General features: G+C 39.8%; 1 protein-coding gene and 1 non-coding gene across 32 annotated transcripts in view; both read left to right on the top strand.

Annotated features, from left to right (window-relative positions):
- CADPS2 (calcium dependent secretion activator 2) overlaps positions 1-23,274 on the top strand; it is a 583,251-nt gene that overhangs the window by 240,197 nt on the left and 319,780 nt on the right. For all 31 annotated transcript variants that reach the window (XM_086395851.1, XM_086395848.1, XM_086395849.1 and 28 more), the window contains 2 exons: positions 1,645-1,881; positions 8,348-8,469. In XM_086395851.1, coding sequence (XP_086251977.1) covers positions 1,645-1,881; positions 8,348-8,469 — 359 coding nt within the window. The remainder of the gene's footprint in view (positions 1-1,644; positions 1,882-8,347; positions 8,470-23,274) is intronic.
- Positions 11,648-11,719, top strand: TRNAW-CCA (transfer RNA tryptophan (anticodon CCA)). Its single transcript has one exon. It is a non-coding gene; the product is annotated as a tRNA-Trp (tRNA).

A 23,274-nucleotide genomic window follows, 5' to 3' on the forward strand; every position in this document is an offset into this window, starting at 1 on the left:
CAAAACTCTGATGGTCATACAAATATAAAATGAATAAACAATGATTGTACTCGGTGTATAATTAATAAGCAAACTAGTTAGATATTAGAACCTAGTCTGAAGAGCATTTGAAAAGTAGGTGTTTTTAGGCAAAGTTAAGATCCAAGTAAAACCCAATAAAAGTGATTAATTTCCAACAAGGGTTTAAAACTATAACTGTTGGATTGTCTTACTCACCAAACACATATTACTTAAATCATCACCAGGCAAAATTCTACAAAGTAACAACATGTAGCTTCAGCCATCTGGGATCTTATATCAGTATTAACAGTACATTGGGGGCTTCCTTGGTGGCTCAGGTGATAAAGAATCCACCTGCAATGTGGGAGACCTGGCTTCCATCCCTGGGGTGGGAAGATCCCCTGGAGAAGGGACCAGCTACCCACTCCAGTATTCTGGCCTGGAGAATTCCATGGACAGAGGAGCCCGGCAGGCTACAGACAGTAAATTAAACTAGGGACATTTCCCCTGCATGAGCCTTGGATGGTCTTTGCTCACATATGCTGTTGAAAGGACATGTTTTCTCACCTTTTTGCCTAATATCTGAGCTTTGGCTGCTTTTTATGATAGCTTTTAAAATCAGTTCCCAAATGTAAAAATGCTTTTATACTTTATTTTTTCCTCTTTTGCATGTATTAAAAAACTATCCAAATGCTATTCCCCACCCCATCCCCAAAAGAAACCAAGTTATTACATAACTGAGTAGCTGTGTGTTTTTTTCTGAGGATGCAAACTTAAACTATGTGGGAGTAAGTAAGCAACTTATTTACTAGTTGCTTCAAACTATAGAGGAATATTAAAAGGCCACTTAAGAAGCTTCCTTGGGAAAATTAATAATGGATGTAGATATTTAATAACTATGATAATATATTTGAAGTTTTAATATTGATTATATGTAAATTATTTTAAAAGAAACATGTCAAGGTTAGGTTGGGAGGAAAGGAAAACAGGTGGTTTGAGGCTCTGGGACTGACTCATGAGGTGGTGCCAGATGTTCCTTGCCACCTCATGGACAAACTGGGGCGAGAGAGTCAGATGAGGTACAGGTTGATGAACATGCTCTGGACATGTTCCATTCACCCTGGAGATGAGGATGTCTTAGGTTGCGGTTTAAATGATGCCAAAGAAAGCGGTAGTAAAGGCATTGATTTTCTGGAGCATTAAGCAGTCATCTGAATGACGGCTGCTTTAGGCCATCATTCCCCTGCCCATTTTGTACAGCTGTCATCCCATTCCATCCCTGGTGGCTCAGACAGTAAAGAATCCACCTGCAATGTGAGAGTTGTGGGTTCGTTCCCTGGAATGGGAAGATCCTCTGAAGGGGAAGGCGTGACAACCCACTCCAGTATTCTTGTCTGGAGAATCCCCATGTACAGAGGAGCCTGGCAGGCTACAGTCCATGGGATCACAAAGAGTCAGACATGACTGAGCGTCTGTGCACACAGCACAAGGCTTTTAAAGCCTGGAGACTAAAGGATCAGGTAAATGCATTATATTTAGTGTCACAGTTTCTGAGACAGTCAAGTATATGTACATAATATAGTGTTTTATGATGAAATTGAGACCTGACTGGTGTGACATTGTTATTTTAATAATATTTTCAAGGAAAGAAGATTCCCCAAGTTTATAGCAAAAGAAATGGAGAGCGTGTATATAGAAGAGTTGCGGTCTTCAGTGAATTTGCTAATGGCCAATTTGGAGAGTCTTCCAGTTTCAAAAGGTGGTCCAGAATTTAAATTGCAAAAATTAAAACGTTCCCAGAACTCTGCCTTTTTGGACATAGGGGATGAGAATGAGATTCAGCTGTCAAAGTCCGACGTGGTGCTGTCATTCACCTTGGAGGTAAGTGCTTTTATCCCACGTTCGCTTCAGACAGTGTAAATGAGGCTGCAGGATAATTTCTGCTGACCTTTGTGATAACATTTCAAATTTAAAGCACCATGATATATTTTAAAGAGGTTAAATTATTCTTCATTGGCTAGACAATCAGATTGTGAATGCAAATTAATGCAAATTGTCCTTTAAACATAACAGTTGTATAAGGGTTCAGTTCAGTTCAGTCGCTCAGTCCTGTCCGACTCTTTGTGACCCCATGAACCGCAGCACGCCATGCCTCCCTGGTCCATCACCAACACCCGGAGTTCACCCAAACCCATGTCCATCGAGTCGGTGATGCCATCCAACCATCTCATCATCTGTCATCCCCTTCTCCTCCTGCCTTCAATCTTTCCCAGCATCAGAGTCTTTTCAAATGAGTCAGCTCTTTGATTCAGGTGGCCAAAATATTGGAGTTTCAGCTTCAGCATTAGTCCTTCCAGTGAACACCTAGGACTGGTCTCCTTTAGGATGGACTGGTTGGATCTCCTTGCAGTCCAAGGGACTCTCAGGAGTCTTCTCCAACACCACAGTTCAAAAGCATCAGTTCTTCAGCACTCAGCTTTCTTCACAGTCCAACTCTCACATCCATACATGACCACTGAAAAAAACCATAGCCTTGACTAGATGGACCTTTGTTGGCCAAGTACTGCCTCTGCTATCTAGGTTGGTCATAACTTTCCTTCCAAGGAGTAAGCGTCTTTTAATTTCATGGCTGCAGTCACCATCTGCAGTGATTTTGGAACTCAGAAAAATAGTCAGCCACTGTTTCCCCATCTATTTCCCATGAGGTGATGGGACCAGATGCCATGATCTTAGTTTTCTGAATGTTGAGCTTTAAGCCAACTTTTTCACCCTCCTTTTTCACTTTCATCAAGAGGCTCTTTAGGTCTTCTTCACTTTTTGCCATAAGGGTGGTGTCATCTGCATATCTGAGGTTATTGATATTTCTCCTGGCAATCTTGATTCCAGCTAGTGCTTCCTCCAGCCCAGCATTTCTCATGATGTACTCTGCATATAAGTTAAACAAGCAGGGTGACAATACCCTTGACATACTCTTTTTCCTATTTGGAACCAGTTAGATAATAAAATAATATAAGCTTTGAGGCAAGTCGCTTGGTGCCAGTGAGGCCAGTGTAAGTTTATTGGTAAAAGAAGTACTGAAACACACTTGAGTAGAAATAGGATTTAAAATATATAATTGAATTCTCTGTAGTTTGAAAACTCCTTTTGAGCTTTTGATTATTCTTGTTGTTAATCTACTTTGACTATGAGAATCAGATCACATAAACCAGCTATAATGTATAATATTACAAAAGATGCTTACTTCTTAGAAAAAAAGTTATGACCAACCTAAACAGCATATTAAAAAGCAGAGACATTACTTGGCCAACAAAGGTTCGTATAGTCAAGGCTATGGTTTTTCCAGTAGTCATGTCTGGATGTGTGAGTTGGACTATAAAGAAAGCTGAATGCCGAAGAATTGATGCTTTCGAACTGTGGTGTTGGAGAAGACTCTTCAGAATCCCTTAGACTGCAAGGAGATCCAACCAGTCCATTCTGAAGGAGATCAGTCCTGAGTGTTCATTGGAAGGACTGATGTTGAAGCTGAAACTCTAATACTTTGGCGACCTGATGCAAAAAGCTGACTCATTTGCAAAGACCCTGATGCTGGGAAAGATTGAGGGCAGGAGAAGGGGACAACAGAGGATGAGATAGTTGGATGGCATCACTGACTCACTGGATATGAGTTCGAATAAACTCCAGAAGTTGGTGATGGACAGGGCGGCCTGGCAGGCTGCAGCCCATAGTGTCACAAAGAGTCAGACATGACTGAGCAAGTAAACTGAACTGAATGTCTGATATTGAGTACTATAGATGATGAGAAGTAAAGACTTCCTCCTTTCTGGGACTTGCAGTTTCCTTATAGGTACAGTAAAATTCTTTTTTTTAAAAAGCAAGTATAAATGTTGTTCATTTAAAATTGTGTTCCCCAAGACTGCACAATTCATCCCTTGTATACAAAGCACTGGAAACCAAAGATAACTGATCACTGACTGCTGCTGCTCTCTGTGGATATTTTTCATGATGCATTTCCTCACTGCTCATCTCTGTATATAGGTTTTTACACAGCATCCACACATATGCTCAAAATATCTAGCTTAAATTTATAGCCTCTCAAAAATTAAAGCTTGTAGCTCTCTTCTTGCATTGTACTATTCTTTCTCTGCTGGGGCCCACTATTGCTATTTGAGTCTGCTAATTAACAAAGCAAAGTATGTAGTCTTAGGAGGTACAGTTTTAGATTTATTTGTTTATAATTTTTACACTTGGCTTGTTACCTTTGTGGCAGAAAAAGCAAATGTCTGCTTCTGTTCCTTCCTCCACTTATTCAACTTGAAATTCAGGTTTAAAGAGAAGACAACTGCCTCTCTTTTTTCACTTCTAGCCTAACCTTTCCTTTGTAAGTTAATAGGTTAAATTCAGTGTCAGAGTAGAAATAGGAGATTTTCTTCTGACTCCAAACTCGGTTCCGGGATTAGCTAATAACTTTGCCAAGTAGCTTTGCTCCTGGGTTTCTTCTCAATCTCTTTAACCTCATAACCTAAGAAAGTTTAATTTGAATCTAAGTAATATCTCAGGTATAAAATTTCCCATTCATTCCTGAGTCAGGTTTCCTATGGACTTAAATGATAAGTGCCAACTCCTTTTTTTCTTAAGGTTTTGTACAAACAAAATCAGCCATTTAATGACAGTCTAACTTTTCCTACCAAGAGTTTGGCATTTAAATTCATTAATGATAAAAATAATTTGAAAAGCAAATTATTTTTGTAATGTTTAAGCATACCATTATTTCTGTAAGCATGCGCAACTGAAAACAGTTCAAAACACATTTTTTCTCTATTGTTTGAAAATCTTACACCATTGTAAATAATTAGCTTTTATGAATTCTCTCTCCCTTTTGAAAACAAAATTATGCTCATGAGTTCATTTTTCTATGAATTGTTAGTCTGTGCTTTATTGCCAGTGTGTTCAACAGGGCTGTTCAGTTAACAATAAAATGGTGTTAGGAGGATAATATGAGTTAAAACTTCATTTAGCCATGGTCTAAGAAGCTTCCATATTTTTATAATTATTTTGACATGCTCTGTTACTGTGTCTGTGTAAGACAGATATTTTCCTGTCATAGCATAGTACAGATATGTTCCATAGTGCCTACAGTATTTTAAATAGGAGTGGTGTCTCAGAACAAGTTGAGGTCACTTTCAAGGGCAGACTACACCGTGCTTGTCTGTGGAACTCCAGAGGGAATGGACTAGGTACCTCCTCCAGCCACAGGGCTTCTGACCTTTGCCTAGCTAAACTGAATAATTATCCTTCATCCATTATCTAGGCTTCCCTCATCAGACACCAGATTTCAGCCTGAGAAAACTCAGAAAGGCAAGCAGTTAATCCATTTTAAGGGTTTCACATTTCATCCGTCAGGTTGAATCTATTCAACGGAGAAGGAATTTTTTTTCTCCTAGAAACAGAAGTCCCAGTCTAAAGAATAAGGGCAGATTTGAAACACTGCTTCAATTTTATCATCTCTGTAAAATTTCTGCCCACTCATCCCGTCTCCCACCACAGCACCTAACATAAAATTCAGTTATTTATTATATTATTCATTATCCGGTTTTCTCTTCTAGAATGTAAACTTTAGGAAGTTAACATTTAGCAAGTCTTTTTTTCTTCGTTTTTGCTTACTGAGGTAAGAGCCTTCTGAAAGAGTACCTGGCCACTCAGTTGACACGATAACTGTTTTTTGAGTTAGGGACTTTAATGGTATAAAAAATCAGCCATTGGCCTCACAAGATTACTTTTAGGTCTCTTCATTCATGAAGATTTCAGAGAGAATTATAAAGCAAACGACAAGCTAACTCACAAAACACTGACCTATACAGTGGTATGTCAAAATTAAATAGTCAAGTGAAGTTAGGAAAGTACTTATCCAGGAAGTGATGAGTCTGTATGTTGTAAGGGAAATGGTGTCAGTGGCATGAATATAGTTGATTTTCACACTGTTTTTGTTGGTAATAGGGCAGCAGACCCCATGACCTCCTCTGTATCTGGAGGTACGTTTATGGTCCCCTGTTCACCAGACTGCTCAGCTTCCTCTTACTGCAACCTGAACATGCCTGAGTTGCCACGTAACTCTGTGGATGGACAATGTCTTATTCAGAAACATGCTATTTCATATTTTGTACATTCTTCCCTTCTTTATGCTTCTAGAATAACTTTGTCTTATCCTTATTACATCATTCATCTAGAGAAATGGGAAGAGAAGACAGAACATGGATCAGTTTTATTTTCTGCAGTTTCATTATCAAGTTTTGCTGGGAATTGGTTGAAACAGTTACCTAAAGTTAGAGGAGATGATGGTCCATGGAATTCTTAGCTGCTTTTATCCTTCATAATTGAAACTAGCTGTGCTTTTCGAATTCCTTTTGGAAGTCAGATCTGCAGAATATTGTTGTTTTATTTACTTATATGTGTGGGCTTCCCCAGTGTCTCGGCGGGTAAATAATCTGCCTGCAATGCAGGAGACATGGGAGATGCAGGTTCTATCCCTGGGTAGGGAAGATGCCCTGGAGGAGGGCATGGGAACCCAGTCTCCATTCTTGCCTGGAGAATCCCATGGACAGAGGAGCCTGGCGGGCTACGTGAGGTCACAAAGAGTCGGACACAACTGAGAATCTAAGCAGGCACGCGTGCATGGATTCACAGTAGAAGTTACATCTTTTGAAAGTGGCGGTCCTGCAGGAGAGAATGTTCCCAACACAGAAGGGAGTGTTGTTTGGAGGGGCAGAAGACTGTTTCACAGTCATCTGGTTTAGGTTGTCCTGTTTATAGCATAGCTTGTAGTAGCGGTAACGGAAATAATGGTAAGCAGATGCTTCCTTTGTTCTCTCTTGCACTCTAGCTATTAAACACACAAAGGAAAGAAATGCAGGACAGATACAATGTGAACTCGTGCCATCGAGATTTCTAGATTTATCTAGTGTACTCAATTCTGTTTCATGTTTAGTACTTCACCTCAGCTTCCTTGAGTGTTAGAGCAGCTGTGAACACTGTTACTATTATCTATTCATTCTCACAGTCTGTTTTCATTGTGTTTATTTTTATTCATATGTTGGTATGCATTTCCGTATGACAAAATGATAAAAGCCGTGGCTGAGGGAAGAAAATGCTTCTGAATTTGACTTGTATTTTTGGTGATCAGTTTCCCAATATGTTTTTTATGGAAAAACAAAACAGTAGGTATTTGTATTTACAAAAAAATCTTGTACCAGAACTAAAAGGAAAAAAAGTTCTATTAAGATGATTTGTTTCTTTGAGACTTTTTGCCTCAAGGTTCATATCATAACTCTACAAAAGGTATACTGATTTAGTAATGTATTTAAAAAATCAGTAAATGATACAGTCATTTTTAGTGGATATTTTGGTAGCTACATGGCATGAATGCTGTTAATCTTGTTTGTACATATACAACAGGAGATCAATAAAATATATGTATTTTTTATTGAATAAATATATTCAATGAATGCCATTGAATATATTTTATGGATGTTGAAAATTTAGGAAAATTCATGATGCAGATATTTTTAAAAGGCTATAGTAAATAATATTCAGCAGTATTCATATTTTATATGTATATCCAGTGAGAATGTTAAGTTACAATATTTTAAGATTGGCAGCCTTTTATACAAAGATAAAAAGCACACTTGAAAAGTATGTTTTCCTTCTCCCCAGGAGTTACGAATATATAAGCTAATATCAGTCTTTCTACTCTTTTCCAGTAGACTTTATCAAATTAATGGATTGGGAAAATAGTTTCCCTTGTCTGGTTAATAGTAAGATCTTCTTGGCAAGTTATATTTTTTATATTTTCATAAGATATACGTTGGCCATAAAGAAAATTCTTTTGTAAATGCTGATAGTCATATGAATGAGTATGGACATTTTCTGATGCCATGTATTGATTATCTGTGAATCGGTGTGATGGTGACAATGCCTAGCAGTCACCTTATATGGAATTCAACCTGTATTCTTGTAACATATTTACTGCATTTTCATCATTCTGCCTTACCTCATGCAGACCTGCCAAAATTGTTTTGTAGGATCTGAGTGTTTATCTCACTTCATTGTGGCTCATATCTAGAGACTTTAACTTAATTGCTGGTAGGAGGTGCATCTTCAGATACCTGACTTTTTCAAAACGTTATGTACTATACCGTCCATGAATAAAGATGGATTATAAAGAAGATAAAATACCATTGAGATTGTCAGATAATTATATCAATTGGTCTCTCTAATTGTAGTTCATGCTGCTGTCTCTGTTGCTAAATGTTGTCAATTTGACAAATCTGTGAAACATTTTTCTTGTCTTTAGATTGTCATAATGGAAGTGCAAGGTTTGAGGTCAGTCGCTCCCAATCGAGTTGTTTACTGTACAATGGAAGTGGAAGGAGGAGAGAAACTGCAGACAGACCAGGCGGAAGCCTCAAGGCCACAGTAAGCCCGCTGGGAAAAGAATGTGTTTTCCTTCCCTCCCAAAGAAACGTGCCTTATCGATTTGCAGAATTGTGTGGTTTTGCACTCTGAAACTGTTACTTGGCTACCTTTGTCTCAACTGTGTTACAATCAGTGTGTGCCTTTCTGAATAATGAGGCTGTAATTAGAGCTATAGCAGAATCCCCTGTGTAGTGCAAACAGAAAATCCAGCATGCATATGTGAAACTAATTATTAGGCAATTAAATGTTTGTCAGTCATTCGTAAGGAAAGCATGTGTTATCATGTGTTATTTAAAAAGGTAGTTCTATTTCAGTTACTAGTAATATAATATCTATAGCTTTTCCATTTCAGTGGCGGTGCTGAGGTAGATGTTGTGGGTGATGTCTTGGGATGCTCCAGTGAGTAGGCTTGAGTTAGAGAACCAGTTCATGACTACCGAGCAGTCACTGGAGATGCTAATGCTGTTCACTGCTGGCAGTTTTATGTTTCAGATGCTGGGAATGAGTGTAATTAAGTTTGGAAGATGTTCTGTTTAACTGATTTCAAACTTGCAACACATCACAACCTCTGGTAGAAATAACCTTACGTTGGCCAGAAGAATTCAAATGAAGATCCCCTGGCCTTAATCTGCACACTGCCTTTCAATAACATTTTTTTAATTCTATTTAAATTTCATTCAGAATTTCTTTACAGGACTTGGCATTTTTGCCTTATTATGGTGTCCATATGTGGAGTCTTCATTCAGGAAACCTCACCTTCTGAGCTTCTGGCTAATCACTGGCTAGGCACTGGATAGGCAGAGATGAATAGGAAACTTTGATTTTTCTTAGAGCAGAGGGAGTCAAAGGAGGTACGCAGAGGATTACGAGTAACAGAACAGATGTGCACAGACTGTTACAGGGTTGAGAAGAAGCAAGCTGAAACTTCTCATCTTGCCTTACAAAACCCTACAGGTGTACCCCTGGCCAGTCTCACCTTACCTCCGGGACCTCACCTTACCCCTCTGTTCCTCTGGTCAGTCACTCTTCCACCTCCCTGGACCTCATGAAGTTCCTCTTACCTCTCAGCCTTCTCTCGTCATGGCACCTGCTTTTTCCTCTGCCTGCAGTGACTTTGCCTCTTATCTTTTTAAAGCTGATCTTTAGTATTGAGAAATAATCATTTGCTGAGCACAATTCATTCCTTTAGATAACCCATTGCTAAGTGGATATTTTCTGACTCATCACTTTATAATTTTTAAATTAATGGTTTCTCATCTGTGTATTTTGTATTGTTTCCCTTCCTCTGTCTTTTTTGGAAAAAAAAAAAAAAAACTTATTTGGCTGCACCAGGCCTTGGTTGAGGCACATAAGGATCTTCGATCTTCACTGCAGCGTGCAGGATGGATATATATATATATATATATATTTTTTTTTTAGTTGCAGCATGCAAACTATTCCCATGGGCAGAGGAGCCCGTAGGCTGCAGTCCATGGGGTCTCTAAGAGTCGGACATGACTGAGCGACTTCACTTTTCACTTTCCTGCATTGGAGAAGGAAATGGCAACCCACTCCAGTGTTCTTGCCTGGAGAATCCCAGGGATGGGGGAGCCTGGTGGGCTGCCGTCTATGGGGTTGCACAGAGTCGGACACGACTGAAGCGACTTAGCAGCAGCAGCAGCAGCACGCAAACTACTAGTTGTTGCATGTGGAGTGTAGTTCCCCAAGCAGGGATAGAATCCAAGCCCCCTGCATTGGGTGTGTGGAGTCTTAGCCACTGGACCACCAGGAAAGTCGCTCCTCTCTCCGTTTGAACAGAACTCTTGTCCTATCAGTCTTATATCCTAGTACCTAGTAGACACTCAGCCAGAATTTACCAATTTGTGTGCCTGAGCTTACTTTTATGCCTTGTCACAGTAAATATTAAAGGGTGTTGTGTTTATTCCTGCAGCCAAATAGAATTGATTTATAATATGACAATGAAGTGAAAATAAGGAGGATAAACAGCTTTTTAAGAGGTTAAAACCTCTCAGGAAGAGGCTATTTGAGATGGAAAGGGAGATTGGAACCATTTCTAGGAGGGCATATGGAGTCAAGAGAGAGGTTTGGTATTTGTTTTAAAATATTAGCTGTTTAACTATATTCACAGTGTTATGCAACCGCTGTCAATTTTAAAGCATACTCATCACCTCGAAAAGAAAATCTCTTTTTTAAAAGCTTTATTTATTTTTTATTACTTGACCATACCATGTGGCCTGTTGGATCTTAGTTCCCCTTCAGTTCATTCACTTAGTTCTGTCCAACTCTTTGCAACCCCATGGACTGCAGCACACCAGGCTTCCCTGTCCATCAGCAACTCCTGGAGCTTATTCAACCTCACGTCCATCGAGTCGATGATGCCATCCAACCGTCTCATTCTGTTTCGTCCCTTTTGCCTCCTGCCTGCGATCTTTCCCAGCATAAGGGTCTTTTCCAGTGAGTCAGTTCTTCAAATCAGGTGGCCAAAGGATTGGAGTTTCAGCTTCAGAATCAGTCCTTCCAATGAATATTCAGGACTGATTTCCTTTAGGATGGACTGGTTGGATCTCCTTGCAGTCCAAGGGACTCTCAAGAGTCTTCTCCAACACCACAGTTCAAAAGCATCAATTCTTCCACGCTCATCTTACTTTATGATCCAACTCTCACATACATTTTTTTTTATCTCCAAAATCATTGCAGATGGTGAATGCAGCCAAAAATTAAAAGACTGTTACTCCTTGGCAGGAAAGTTATGACCAGCCTAGACAGCATATTAAAAAGCAGAGACATTACTTTGCCAACAAAGGTCCATCTAGTCAAGGCTACGGTTTTTCCAGTAGTCATGTAAGGATGTGAGAGTTGGACTATAAAGCAGAACGGGACAACAGAGGATGAGATGGTTGGATGGCATCACTGACTCAGTGGACATGAGTTTGAGTAAGCTCTGGAAGTTGCTGATGGACAGGGAGGCCTGGAATGCTGCACTCCATGGGTCACAAAGAGTCAGACATGACTGAGTGATTGAACTGAACTGAACTTACATCCACACATGACGACTGATAAAACCATAGCTTAGACTGGACAGACTGTTGTTTGGCAAAGTCTCTGCTTTTCAATATGCAGTCTATGTTGGTCATAGTTTTTCTTCCAAGAAGCAAGTGTCTTTTAATTACATGGCTGTTCCCTGGTGGCTCAGAGGTTAAAGCGTCTGCCTCCAATGCAGGAGACCTGGGTTCAATCCCTGGGTAGGGAAGATCCCCTGGAGAAGGAAATGGTAACCCACTCCAGTATTCTTGCCTGGAGAATCCCATGGACAGAGGAGCCTGGCGGGCTACACTCCATGGGGTCACAAAGAGTCAGACACGACTGAGTGACCACTTCACTTCACTTCAGTCACCGTCTGCAGTGATTTTGGAGCCCAAAAAATAAAGTCTCACTGTGTCCACTGTTTGCCCTATTTGCCATCCAGTGATGGGACCTGATGCCATGATCTTAGTCTTCTGAATGCTGAGTTTTGAGCCAGCTTTTTCACTCTCCTCTTTCACTTTCATCAAGAGGCTCTTTAGTTCTTCACTCTCTGCCACAAGGGTGGTATCACCTGTTTATCTGAGGTTATTGATATTTCTCCTGGCAATCTTGATTCCAGCTTGTGCTTCAGCCAGCCTGGCATTTTGCATGATGTACTCTGCATATAAGTTAAATAAGCAGGTTGACAATATACAGCCTTGGCTTATTCCTTTAGCAATTTGGAACCAGTCTGTTGTTCCATGTCCAGTTCTAACTGTTGCTTCCTGACCTGCATACAGATTTCTCAGGAAGCAGGTGAGGTGCTGTGGTATTCCCATCACTTTCAGAAGTTTCCACAGTTTATTGTGACCCACACAGTCAAAGGCTTTAGCTTAGTCACTAAAGCAAAAATAGACGTTTTTCTGGAACTCTCATGCTTTTTCGATGATACAACGGGTGTTGGCAATTTGATCTCTGGTTCCTCTGCCTTTTCTAAATCAAGCTTGAACATCTGGAAGTTCATGGTTCACATACTGTTGAAGCCTGGCTTGGAGAATTTTGAGCATTACTTTGCTAGCATGTGGGATTAGTGCAACTGTGCAATAGTTTGAACATTCTTTGGCCTTTCCTTTCTTTGGGAATGGAATGAAAACTGACCTTTTCCAGTTCCACTACTAGGGATTGAACCCATGCCTCCTGCAGTGGAGACTTGAGGTCTTAACCATTGGACCACCAAGGTAGTCCCAAGAAACCCTTTACTTTTACATATCAACCTCAAATCACCTCAGCCCAACCAACTACTTACTGGCTTTCTGTCTCTATAGATTCGCCTATTCAGGACATTTCATGTAAATGTCATATAATATGTGTTCTTTTGTGACTGGCTTCTTTCACTTAGCATGTTTTTCAGTGTTCATCCATCTTGTGGCATGTGTCAGGACTTCATTCCTTTCTATGGATGAATGGTATTCCATTGTATGTATATGCCAAATTTAGTTTATCCATATAGGCTAATGACACTTGTGTTGTTTCTACCTTTTGGCTACTGTGGCTAATGCTTCAAGTAAATCTGGTATACAAATATCCATTGGAGTTCCTGTTTTCAGTTCTTTTGGGTATATATAGCTAGGAATGGAATTGCTGAATGATATATCATTCAGGTTTTTGATGATCCATCAAAATGCCTATTCACAGTGTACCATTTTACTTTCCCACCAGCAATGAAGAGTTAAATTTCTTCATATGCTCACCAGTGCTTGTTGTTTGGCCTTTTAAAAATATAAGTATATAGCGGTCCTAGTAAGAGTTAAGTAGTACTTTGTGGTTTTGATTTGCTCTTCTCTGATGAGAGTTGGACTGTGAAGAAAGCTGAGTGCCGAAGAATTGATGCTTTTGGACTGTGGTGCTGGAGAAGACTCTTGAGAGTCCCTTGAACTGCAAGGAGATCCAACCAGTCCATCCTAAAGGAGACCAATCCTGGGTGTTCTTTGGAAGGACTGATGCTAAAGCTGAAACTCCAATACTTTGGCCACCTCATGCGAAGACTTGACTCATTTGAAAAGACCCTGTTGCTGGGAGGGATTGGGGGCAGGAGGAGAAGGGGACGACAGAGGATGAGATGGCTGGATGGCATCACCAACTCGATGCATATGAGTTTGGGTGAAATCTGGGAGTTGGTAATGGACAGGGAGGCCTGGCATGCTGTGATTCATGAGGTCACAAAGAGTCAGACATGACTGAGCGACTAAACTGAACTGAACTGAATGATTAATGATCTTGAGCATCTTTTCATATCCTGTATTAGCCATCGTTAGAGAAAGAAATGTCTATTCAAATTCTTGGCTATTTTTTGAGTTGTTTGCCCTTTGGTTATTAATTTGAAAGAGCTATTTATATACTAGATCAGTTCAATTCAGTCAGTTCAGTCGCTCAGTCATGTCCCCATGGACTGCAGCACGTGAGGCCTCCCTGTCCATCAGCAACTCTCAGAGTTTAAGCAAACTCATGTCCATTGGGTCAATGATGCCATCCAACCATCTCATCCTCTGTCCTCCCCTTCTGCTCCTGCCTTCAATCTTTCCCAGCATCACGGTCTTTTCAAATGAGTCAGCTCTTCGCATCAGGTGGCCAAAGGATTGGAGTTTCAGCTTCAACATCAGTCCTTCCAATGAATATTCAGGACTGATTTCCTTTAAGATGGACCGGTTGGATCTCCTTGCAGTCCAAAGGGAGTCTCAAGAGTCTTCTCCAACACCTCAGTTCAAAAGCATCAATTCTTCTGCACTCACCTTTCTTTATTGTCCAACTCTCACATCCATACATGACTACTAGAAAAACCATAGCCTTGACTAGATGGACTTTTGTTGGCAAAGTAATGTCTCTGCTCTTTAATATTGCTGTCTAGGTTGGTCATAACTTTTCTTCCAAGGAGTAAGCATCTTTTTATTTCATAGCTTCAGTCACCATCTGCAGTGATTTTGGAGCCCAAGAAAATAAAGTCTGCCACTGTTCCCACTATTTCTTCATCTATTGCCATGAAGTGATGAGACCGGATGCCATGATCTTTGTTTTCTGAATGTTGAACTTTATGCCAACTTTTTTACTCTCCTCTTTCACTTTCATCAAGAGGCTCTTTAGTTCTTCACTTTCTGCCATAAGGGTGGTGTCATCTGCATATCGGAGTTTATTGATATTTCTCCTGGCAGTCTTATTTCCAGCTTGTGCTTCATGCAGCCCAGCGTTACTCACAGTGTACTCTTCATATAATTTAAATAAGAATGGTGACAGTATACAGCCTTGACGTACTCCTTTTCATATTTGGAACCAGTTTGTTGTTCCATGTCAAGTTTTAACTGTTGCTTCTTGACCTGCATATAGACTTCTCAAGAGGCAGGTCAGGTGATCTGGTATTCTCATCTCTTGAGGAATGTCCACAGTTTATTGTGATCCACATAGTCAAAGGCTTTGGCATAGTCAATAAAGCAGAAATAGATGTTTTTCTGGAACTCTGTTGCTTCTTCGATGATCCAGCGGATGTTGGCAGTTTGATCCCTGGTTCCTCTGCCTTTTCTAATTCCAGCTTGAACATCTGGAGGTTCACGGTTCACGTACTGTTGAAGCCTCAGTTCAGTTCAATCGCTCAGTCATGTCCGACTCTTTGTGATCCCATGTACCGCAACACGCCAGGCCTCCCTGTCCATCACCAAATCCTGGAGTTCACCCAAACCCATATCCATCGAGTCGGTGATGCCATCCAACCATCTCATCCTCTGTCATCCCCTTCTCCTGCCCTCAATCTTTCCCAGCATCAGTTTCTTTTCAAATGAGTCAGCTGTTCTCATCAGGTGGCCAACATATTGGAGTTTCAGCTTCAACATCAGTCCTTCCAGTGAACACCCAGGACTGATGTCCTTTAGGATGGACTAGTTGGATCTCCTTGTAGTCCACAATACTCTCAAGAGGCTTCTCCTGGCTTGGAGAATATTGAACATTACTTTGCTAGCATGTGAGATGAGTCCAATTGTGTGGTAGTTTGAGCATTCTTTAGCATTGCCTTTCTTAGGGTTTGGAATGAAAACTGACCTTTTCCAGTCCTGTGGCCACTGCTGAGTTTTCCAAATGTGCTGGCATATTGAGTGCAGCACTTTCACATCATCAGCTTTTAGGATTTGAAATAGCTCAACTGTAATTCCATCCCCTCCACTTGCTTTGTTCATAGTGATGCTTTTCCTAAGGTCTACTTGATGTCACATTCCAGGATGTCTGGCTCTAGGTAAGTGATCACACCGTTGTGATTATCTGGGTCAAGAAGATCTTTTTTGTACAGTTCTTCTGTGTATTCTTGCCACCTCTTCTTAATATCTTCTGCTTCTGTTAGGTCCCTACCATTTCTGTCTTTTATTGAGCCCATCTTTGCCTGAAATGTTCCCTTGGTGTCTCTAATTTTCTTGAAGAGATCTCTAGTCTTTCCCATTCTATTGTTTTCCTCTATTTCTTTGCACTGATCACTGAGATACTAGACCCCAAACATATATATATATATATATATATATGATTTGCAAATGTTTTCTTCCATTCATGCATTGTCTTTTTAGTTTGTTGGTAAAAATCTTTTGAAGCATAAGTTTTATCTAGTTTTTGTTGCTTGTGCTTTTGGTGTTGTATCTTAGAATCTAGTGCCAAATCCAAGGTCACATACATTTATTTATTCCTGTGTTTTTTTGCCTACACTGTCATGATTTCAGCTTTTATATTTAGGTCATTGATCCATTTTAAGCTAATTTTGGTACATAGTATGTAGGGTATGTAGGGCTTCCCTGGAGGCTCAGAGTTTAAAGCATCTGCCTGCAATGCGGGAGACCAAAGTTTGATCCCTGGTTTGGGAAGATCCCCTGGAGAAGGAAGTGGCAACCCACTCCAGTAGTCTTGCCTGGAGAATCCCATGGAGGGAGGAGCCTGGTAGGTTACAGTCCACGGGGTCGCAAAGAGTCGGACACGACTGAGCTACTTAACTTTTCATGTAGGGTATAACTTCCTTCTCTTGTGTATGACAATCCAGTTGTCCCAACACCTTTATTGAAGAAACTACTTGTCCATTCAGTATTCTTGGTACCCTTCTGGAAATCACTTGACCATAGATATATGGGTTTATTTATGTACTCTCAATCTCAAAAGTATTCTAATGATACATCTTTATGTTTATTCTTATGCTAGTACCACATTATCTTGTTTACCATTGCTTTGTATTAAGTTTTAAAATCAAGTGCGTGTGTCTTCCAAATACATTCTTTTTCAGGATTATTTTGGCTATTCTGATTTTGCATATTAGTTTTAGGATCACTGTCAATTTCTGCAAAAACTTTGTAAATATCACCAGCTAAGATTCAGATAGGAATCGTAATGGACCTGGGGTCAATTTGGAGCGTATTGCCATCTTAACAATATTAAGTCTTCCTACTGAGGAACATGGGATGTCTTTGCATTTCTGAATCTATAATTTTTTTCCAGTGTTTTGTAGTTTTCAAGATATGTTTTTTACTTCTTTGGTTAAGTTTATTTCTAGTATTTAATTCTTTTTGATGTCATTATTAATGGAATTGTTCATTTAAATTTATTTTTGGATTATTTATTGCAAGTGTATAGAAATACAGTTGATTTTTATATATTACTTCCATATGATGTACCCTTACTGAAGTTGTTTATTCTAATGATTTTTACTGGATTTATTAGACTTTTCTCTATTTAACATGACATTTGCAAATAATGATTCTTTTACTTCTTATTGTCCAATCTGAATTCTTTTTAATTTTTTGCATAATTGCCCTAGCTCCTTCAGTACAATGTTAGATAGAAGTGGCAAGAATGTACATTCTTTTATTGTTGATTATGGGGAAAAGCATAGTCTTTCATCATTAAACATGATGTTAGCTGTGCCTTTTTAATAGATACCCCTTATCTGTTTGAGGAAACTTTTCTATTGCTAGTTTGAGTGGATTTTTTTTCCATAAAAGAGTGTTGGACTTTGTCAGTTGTCTTCTTTGCTTCTGTTGAGATGATCATGTGGTATTTGCCTTTTATTCTATCAGTATGGTACATTGCATTATATGGTATTGGGGGTGTTAAACCAACCTTGCATTTCTGATGTAATTGCCACTTGGTCATGATATGTAATTCTTTTTGTTACTGGATTAAGTGTTCTAGTATCTTGTTGAGGATTTTTTAAATCTATGTTCATAAGAGATTGGTCTGTAGTACCCATTCCTGGTGACTTCTGTCTGGGTTTATATTGGCCTCATAAAAACTTCTTGGAAGGGTATGAAAAATTGGTATTAATTATCATTTATGTGTTTGGTAGAATTACCAATGGGACCATCAGGGGTTGGATTTTTGTTTGTAGGTCTTTTGTGATTACTAATTCTGATTACATAATGAACCATGAGCCCTGCTAGGTTAGGTTCTTGGTGAAAACCTGCTTTACAGAAGGCTGCCTTCTTGCTGTGTCTTCACATAGTGAAGAGAACCATCTCATTTCTCTTCATCTTCTTAAAGGACAGCCATATTTTCATGGATCTCTCCCCACATGACCTCATCTGAGCCCAATTACCTCCCAGAGGCCCTGCCTCCAAGTAAAATCACATTGGGGATTAGGGTGTTAGTATATTAATTTGGAGGGTTCATAAACACTACCCTACTCTAGCACTCCATGAGTTCTTAAGGGAGTGCAAAGGCCCTTAGAAGCTCAATACCATGATGTTTTTAAAGAATCTTTTTTTTTTTTCAAGTTTTACTGATGTATAATTTATATATAAAACTTCCCTGGTGGCTCTTCTTTTATTGAAATTTAGATGATTTTTAATATATTTATACACTTGTGCTATCATCACAATTCAGTTTCAGAACACATTATTTCACAAAATTGCTTCATTCCCATTTGCAGTCTTACTCAGTTCCAGGAAACCACTCATATGCTTTCTAGCTCTATAATTTTTTTATGAACATTTCATATAAATGATATGTAAAATATAGTCTTTTGTATCTGGCTTTTTTTTCTCTTGGCATAATCTCTACAAAGTGTATTTAATTGATACTTAAATATTTGTTCAATGAAATGAGTTAATTTTTATATAGTTATTTTAACAATAACTTGTGTCACAAATAGTAAAATTTTCAAAAAATGCTTCCTATTTAATTTCTAATAAATTCAGAATGTATTCATAAAGAGATGCTATACTAGGAAAATTACACATGGACACTTTAAATGAATTAAAATATTTGTGAGTTAGAAAATATTACAGTAAGCCTTCAATACTATTTTCTTGGGGGCTTCCCAGGTGGCACTAGTGGTAAACATCCAACCTGCCATTGCAGGAGATTTAACCTATATCCCAGGTTTAGTCCCTGAATCAGGAGGATTTCCTAGAGGAGGAAATAGCAACCCACTCCAGTATTCCTACCTGGAGAATCCCATGGAAAGGTGAGCCTGGTGGGCTACAGTCCACAGGGTTGCAAAGAATTAGACACGACTAAAGCGACTTAATGCACGGACAGTCCTTTTTATTACTCTTACCACAGGGAAATTTGGCGGAAATATCTTATGCGCATTTCCTCATGAATTCTGAGTTAATTTGTAAGAACTAAAGGATGTGTTTATTATTGTTCCTAGCACAAATTTCCTTAAAGATGTATCTCCTAAATGCTGACCAACTGCAGCTTTTCAGCAATGTGGTTACTTTTATCTTGAATTCATCTTACTCAACAGGAAACGGATTTATCTCCTCCATCATAATAGTGAATTATGCCTTGGACAATTTTTCTGAATTTTACTGTTTAACAATTTGTGCTTTGTTGGAGATCGATTCATCCTTCTGTCTGATAGTAAAGTGCCTTATTTAGTCCATATTCCCAATAAATGTAATCAGGATTTCTAGCCATTGCCTATTTCATTCCTATAATTCAGATTTCCTGCCAGCAATTAGGTAGAAAATAGCGTGTGAGGTTGGTACATAACTTAGAATATAGAACCTGGGATCTAATAAAAACGATGTTTATAGACAAGTCTGATTCGTGAAGAGTGGTAGTCATCTATTGAAGCTTTATTTGTACCTTTGTTTTCTTTTTTAATAGAGATGAGGGGAATGTAGACAAATGGTATCGTCAGTCGAGAAAATTCGTCGTTTCATAGTGTCTCAGTGAACCTGGGAAAGTTTGGTTCTCTGTAATAACGTACAGCATTGTTGCTCCACTTTTATAGCTTTTTACCATTTTGAGATATTTCATTATTTCAGTTTTAGCCCATACCCTTAATGATACCATCTGAATGGAAGTAGAGAGATAGTCAGACAACAGGCTGATGCTGGAAGGGACAGGGAGTGACTTCTTGTTGTCATGTGGTGGTCACCAATCTCTTCATATGTGGTGATCTTTGCACACTTACACACTTGCCCTACAGACAATGAGCATTCTTCGAGTGCGTAAAACATAAGAGCTAATGGTACCCTATGGAAGGCCAAGGTAGATCTTGGTTCTGGGGAAATAAATGCAAGGAAATTCATTTTAAAAAAACAAATCAGGAACTTCTGGGAGCTGGGAATGGGAAGTTACTTTTCAAGGAGTGCATGCTAAGTCACTTCAGTCATGTCCACCTCTTTGTGACCCCATGGACTGTAGCCCACCAGGCTCCTCTGTCTATGGGATTCTCCAAGCAAGAGTACTGGAGTGGGTTGCCTTTTCCTTCTCCAATGCAACCAGTATAATGTTTCAAATATGCAAGGTGACTAAAATTCAAGAGATTTGCTGTCTGTAGTTGTACCCATAGTTAACAATACTGTATTGTTCTCCTAAAAGTTCTTTAAGGGGTAGATCTCTTGTTAAATGTTCTTGCCACACACAGAAAAGATCCTGGGAAACTGCACTGTTTTTTGCAATACCCCCTCTCTCTCTCATCCAGTGGTACTCTCTTATTAAAGACACTTGAAGGTTAATAGGTCTCTGTCCCTGACCCCCATCAAAGCAAATAATAAAATAGAAAGGCAAGGAACAGTAAGAAAAGCTATTGAGTTGTGTCATTAGACAAATATATTTATGCTTATTGGAACAGAACATTCTTCTACCTCATGGAAATGATGGGAAACGCAGACTTTAGTACTTGCTTCTGGAAACTTTAAATTCTGAACCAGAATTATAATAATCTGTCAAACTATTGAAAGATTATTGCCACTTATGGGAAGCTTAACAGAATGACAAGCTACTGGGACACATGTTTAAGAGAGATTAAATAAAAATAAACCAAGAGAAAGGTAACCATATTTTTTCAAAAAAACATAGTTGTTTCCATTTTAGTATCTACTAAGGCCAAAATTAGTTTTGAAGTGTTATTCTTTATCCAGCTACTCTTGCTCACGAAAGATAGAATATACTACATTTTAAAATCATCTGTCAAAAATATGCCTATTCTTAATGCATCAAAAGGAAAACACAAACCACACACATTTCATTTTTCTCATTTTCATCTTTAAAAATACGATATTCTCTCCTTTTAAATAAATTTGCCAGAAATAACATTTTTCTCAAACTCATGCTACTGGTGCAGAAGAAAATGAAGCCTAAAGAGACAGACATTGGCCAAATACAGAAATTACATTCATTGAGAGATTATTTGGAAGTAAAAGAAGCTAATGTGTGGATGCTGACCACTGGTGGCATCTGAATTAGAGGGAAAGCACGATGGATTAAGATTCCAGATGCTTGGTGAAAAGCACTAATGGAAAACACCACTGAGAGAGCTCGGGAGAAAGTGTGTATCTGTGAGTCTCAACATCTCAAGGAGGGATTTACAGTTTGTAAGTAAAATGAAAAGAAAGTGAAAGTTGCTCAGTCATGTCCAACTCTCTGAGACCCCATGGACTACACAGTCTGTGGAATTCTCTAAGCCAGAATACTGGAGTGAGTAGTCTTTCCCTTCTCTGGGGGATCTTCCCAACCCAGGGATCGAACCCAGGTCTCCTGCATTGCAGGTGGATTTTTTTTTACCAGCTGAACCTCAAGGAAAGCCCAAGAATACTGGAGTGGGTAGCCTATCTCTTCTCCAGTGGATCTTCCTGACCCAGGAATCGAACTGGCGTCTCCTGCATTGCAGGCAGATTCTTTACCAAATGAGCTATCAGGGAAGCCCCTGACGTTCCCTTATAATCCTTGACTTTGTTCCAGAGAAATGTTTTGGAGCTATTTTCATCATTATTTGATCTATGTAGCCAATTTATTGAGTGGAAAACATTTCACAGAGTGTAAGTAGCAAACAACTTTTCTCATGGTACTGCTCTCAGATGTGCTCCAGAAATACCCTCCTGTTCTAGTGGGAGAGATCTTAGCAGAAACCAGAGCTTTGCTGCCCATCCAATAACATGTTTGAAAGTGAGAGTGTTAGTTGCTTGATTGTGTCCAGCTTTTTGCAACCCCATGGGCTTGTAGCCCACCAGGCTCCTCTGTCCATGGAATTCTCCAGGCAAGAATACTGGAGTGGGTTTGTCATTTTCTTCTCCAGGGTATCTTGCCAACCCAGAGATGAAACCTGGGTCTCCTGCATTGCAAGCAGATGCTTTACACTCTGAACCACTTTTCAGGTGTCAAATAACATGTTTAGGTGTTCAAATTTCCCTATCACTTTAAATCAAAACCTACCCATTTCAAAAGGGTACGATTTCCCTTGGTGGCTTCCCAGTGGCTCAGATGGTAAAGCATCTGCCTGCAATGCAGGGACCCGGGTTCAATCCCTGGGTCAGAAAGATGCCCTGAAGAGGTAAATGGCTACCCACTCCAGTATTCTTGCCTGGAGAATTCCATTCACAGAGGAACCTGGTGGGCTATAGAACGTGGGATTGCAAAGAGTCAGACATGACTGAACGACTAACGCTTTCACTGTCACATTCTTTTCCTTTCTTTCCTCCCAGCATGCCCAGAAACCCGTCCTGGGGAAAGAGTACTGTTGTCTGTTCCTCACTTGCATTTTGTTTTTGCCTGCTCGTATGTTCTTTTCTACCAATTTTGGGTAGGCTGGAGGAGGGAAGAGGTGAAGGGGCAAAATGCCATTGTATTAATATATAAGCGCTCTCTGTGGTCCTCTCTTGGTTAGTAGATGCCTTCTATCATGGAAAATGTCCACATTTAACCTTTCTCTGGTGCAGTTCCTTGGAGAAACACCCCCTGCTGCCCAGAACTTCTGACCTCACGCTCTTCTTTTCTAGAATAATGCATTCTGTAGCCACCTTCTTTCCTCTTCCCCTGAGCCACTGCTTTAATAATGTTACCCACAAGTCCTCTTCCTGCTTGAATCTAGTTTTCTCAGCAGATGGCTCACATATTGGGTTGGCCTGAAGGGAGAAAGAGGGCGGCAGTGGATGAGATGGTTAGATAGCATCACCAACTCAATGGACATGAATCTGAGCAAACTCCGGGAGTTAGTAGAGGATAGAGCAGCCTGGCCGGAGAAGGCAATGGCAACCCACTCCAGTACTCTTGCCTGGAAAATCCCATGGATGGAGGAGCCTGGTAGGCTGCAGTCCATGGGGTCACAAAGAGTCGGACACGACTGAGCGACTTCACTTTCACTTTTCACTTTCATGCATTGGAGAAGGAAATGGCAACCCATTCCAGTGTTCTTGCCTGGAGAATCCCAGGGATGGGGGAGCCTGTTGGGCTGCCGTCTGTGGGGTCGCACAGAGTCGGACACGACTGAAGCGACTTAGCAGCAGCAGCAGAGCAGCCTGGCGTGCTGCAGTCCATGGGATCAAGAATCAGACACAACTT

This window comes from Bos grunniens, chromosome 4, assembly GCF_055505025.1.
Source record: "Bos grunniens cultivar Pamir isolate PY7600 chromosome 4, Bosgru_T2T1.0, whole genome shotgun sequence".
NCBI classification, from domain to species: Eukaryota; Metazoa; Chordata; class Mammalia; order Artiodactyla; family Bovidae; genus Bos; species Bos grunniens.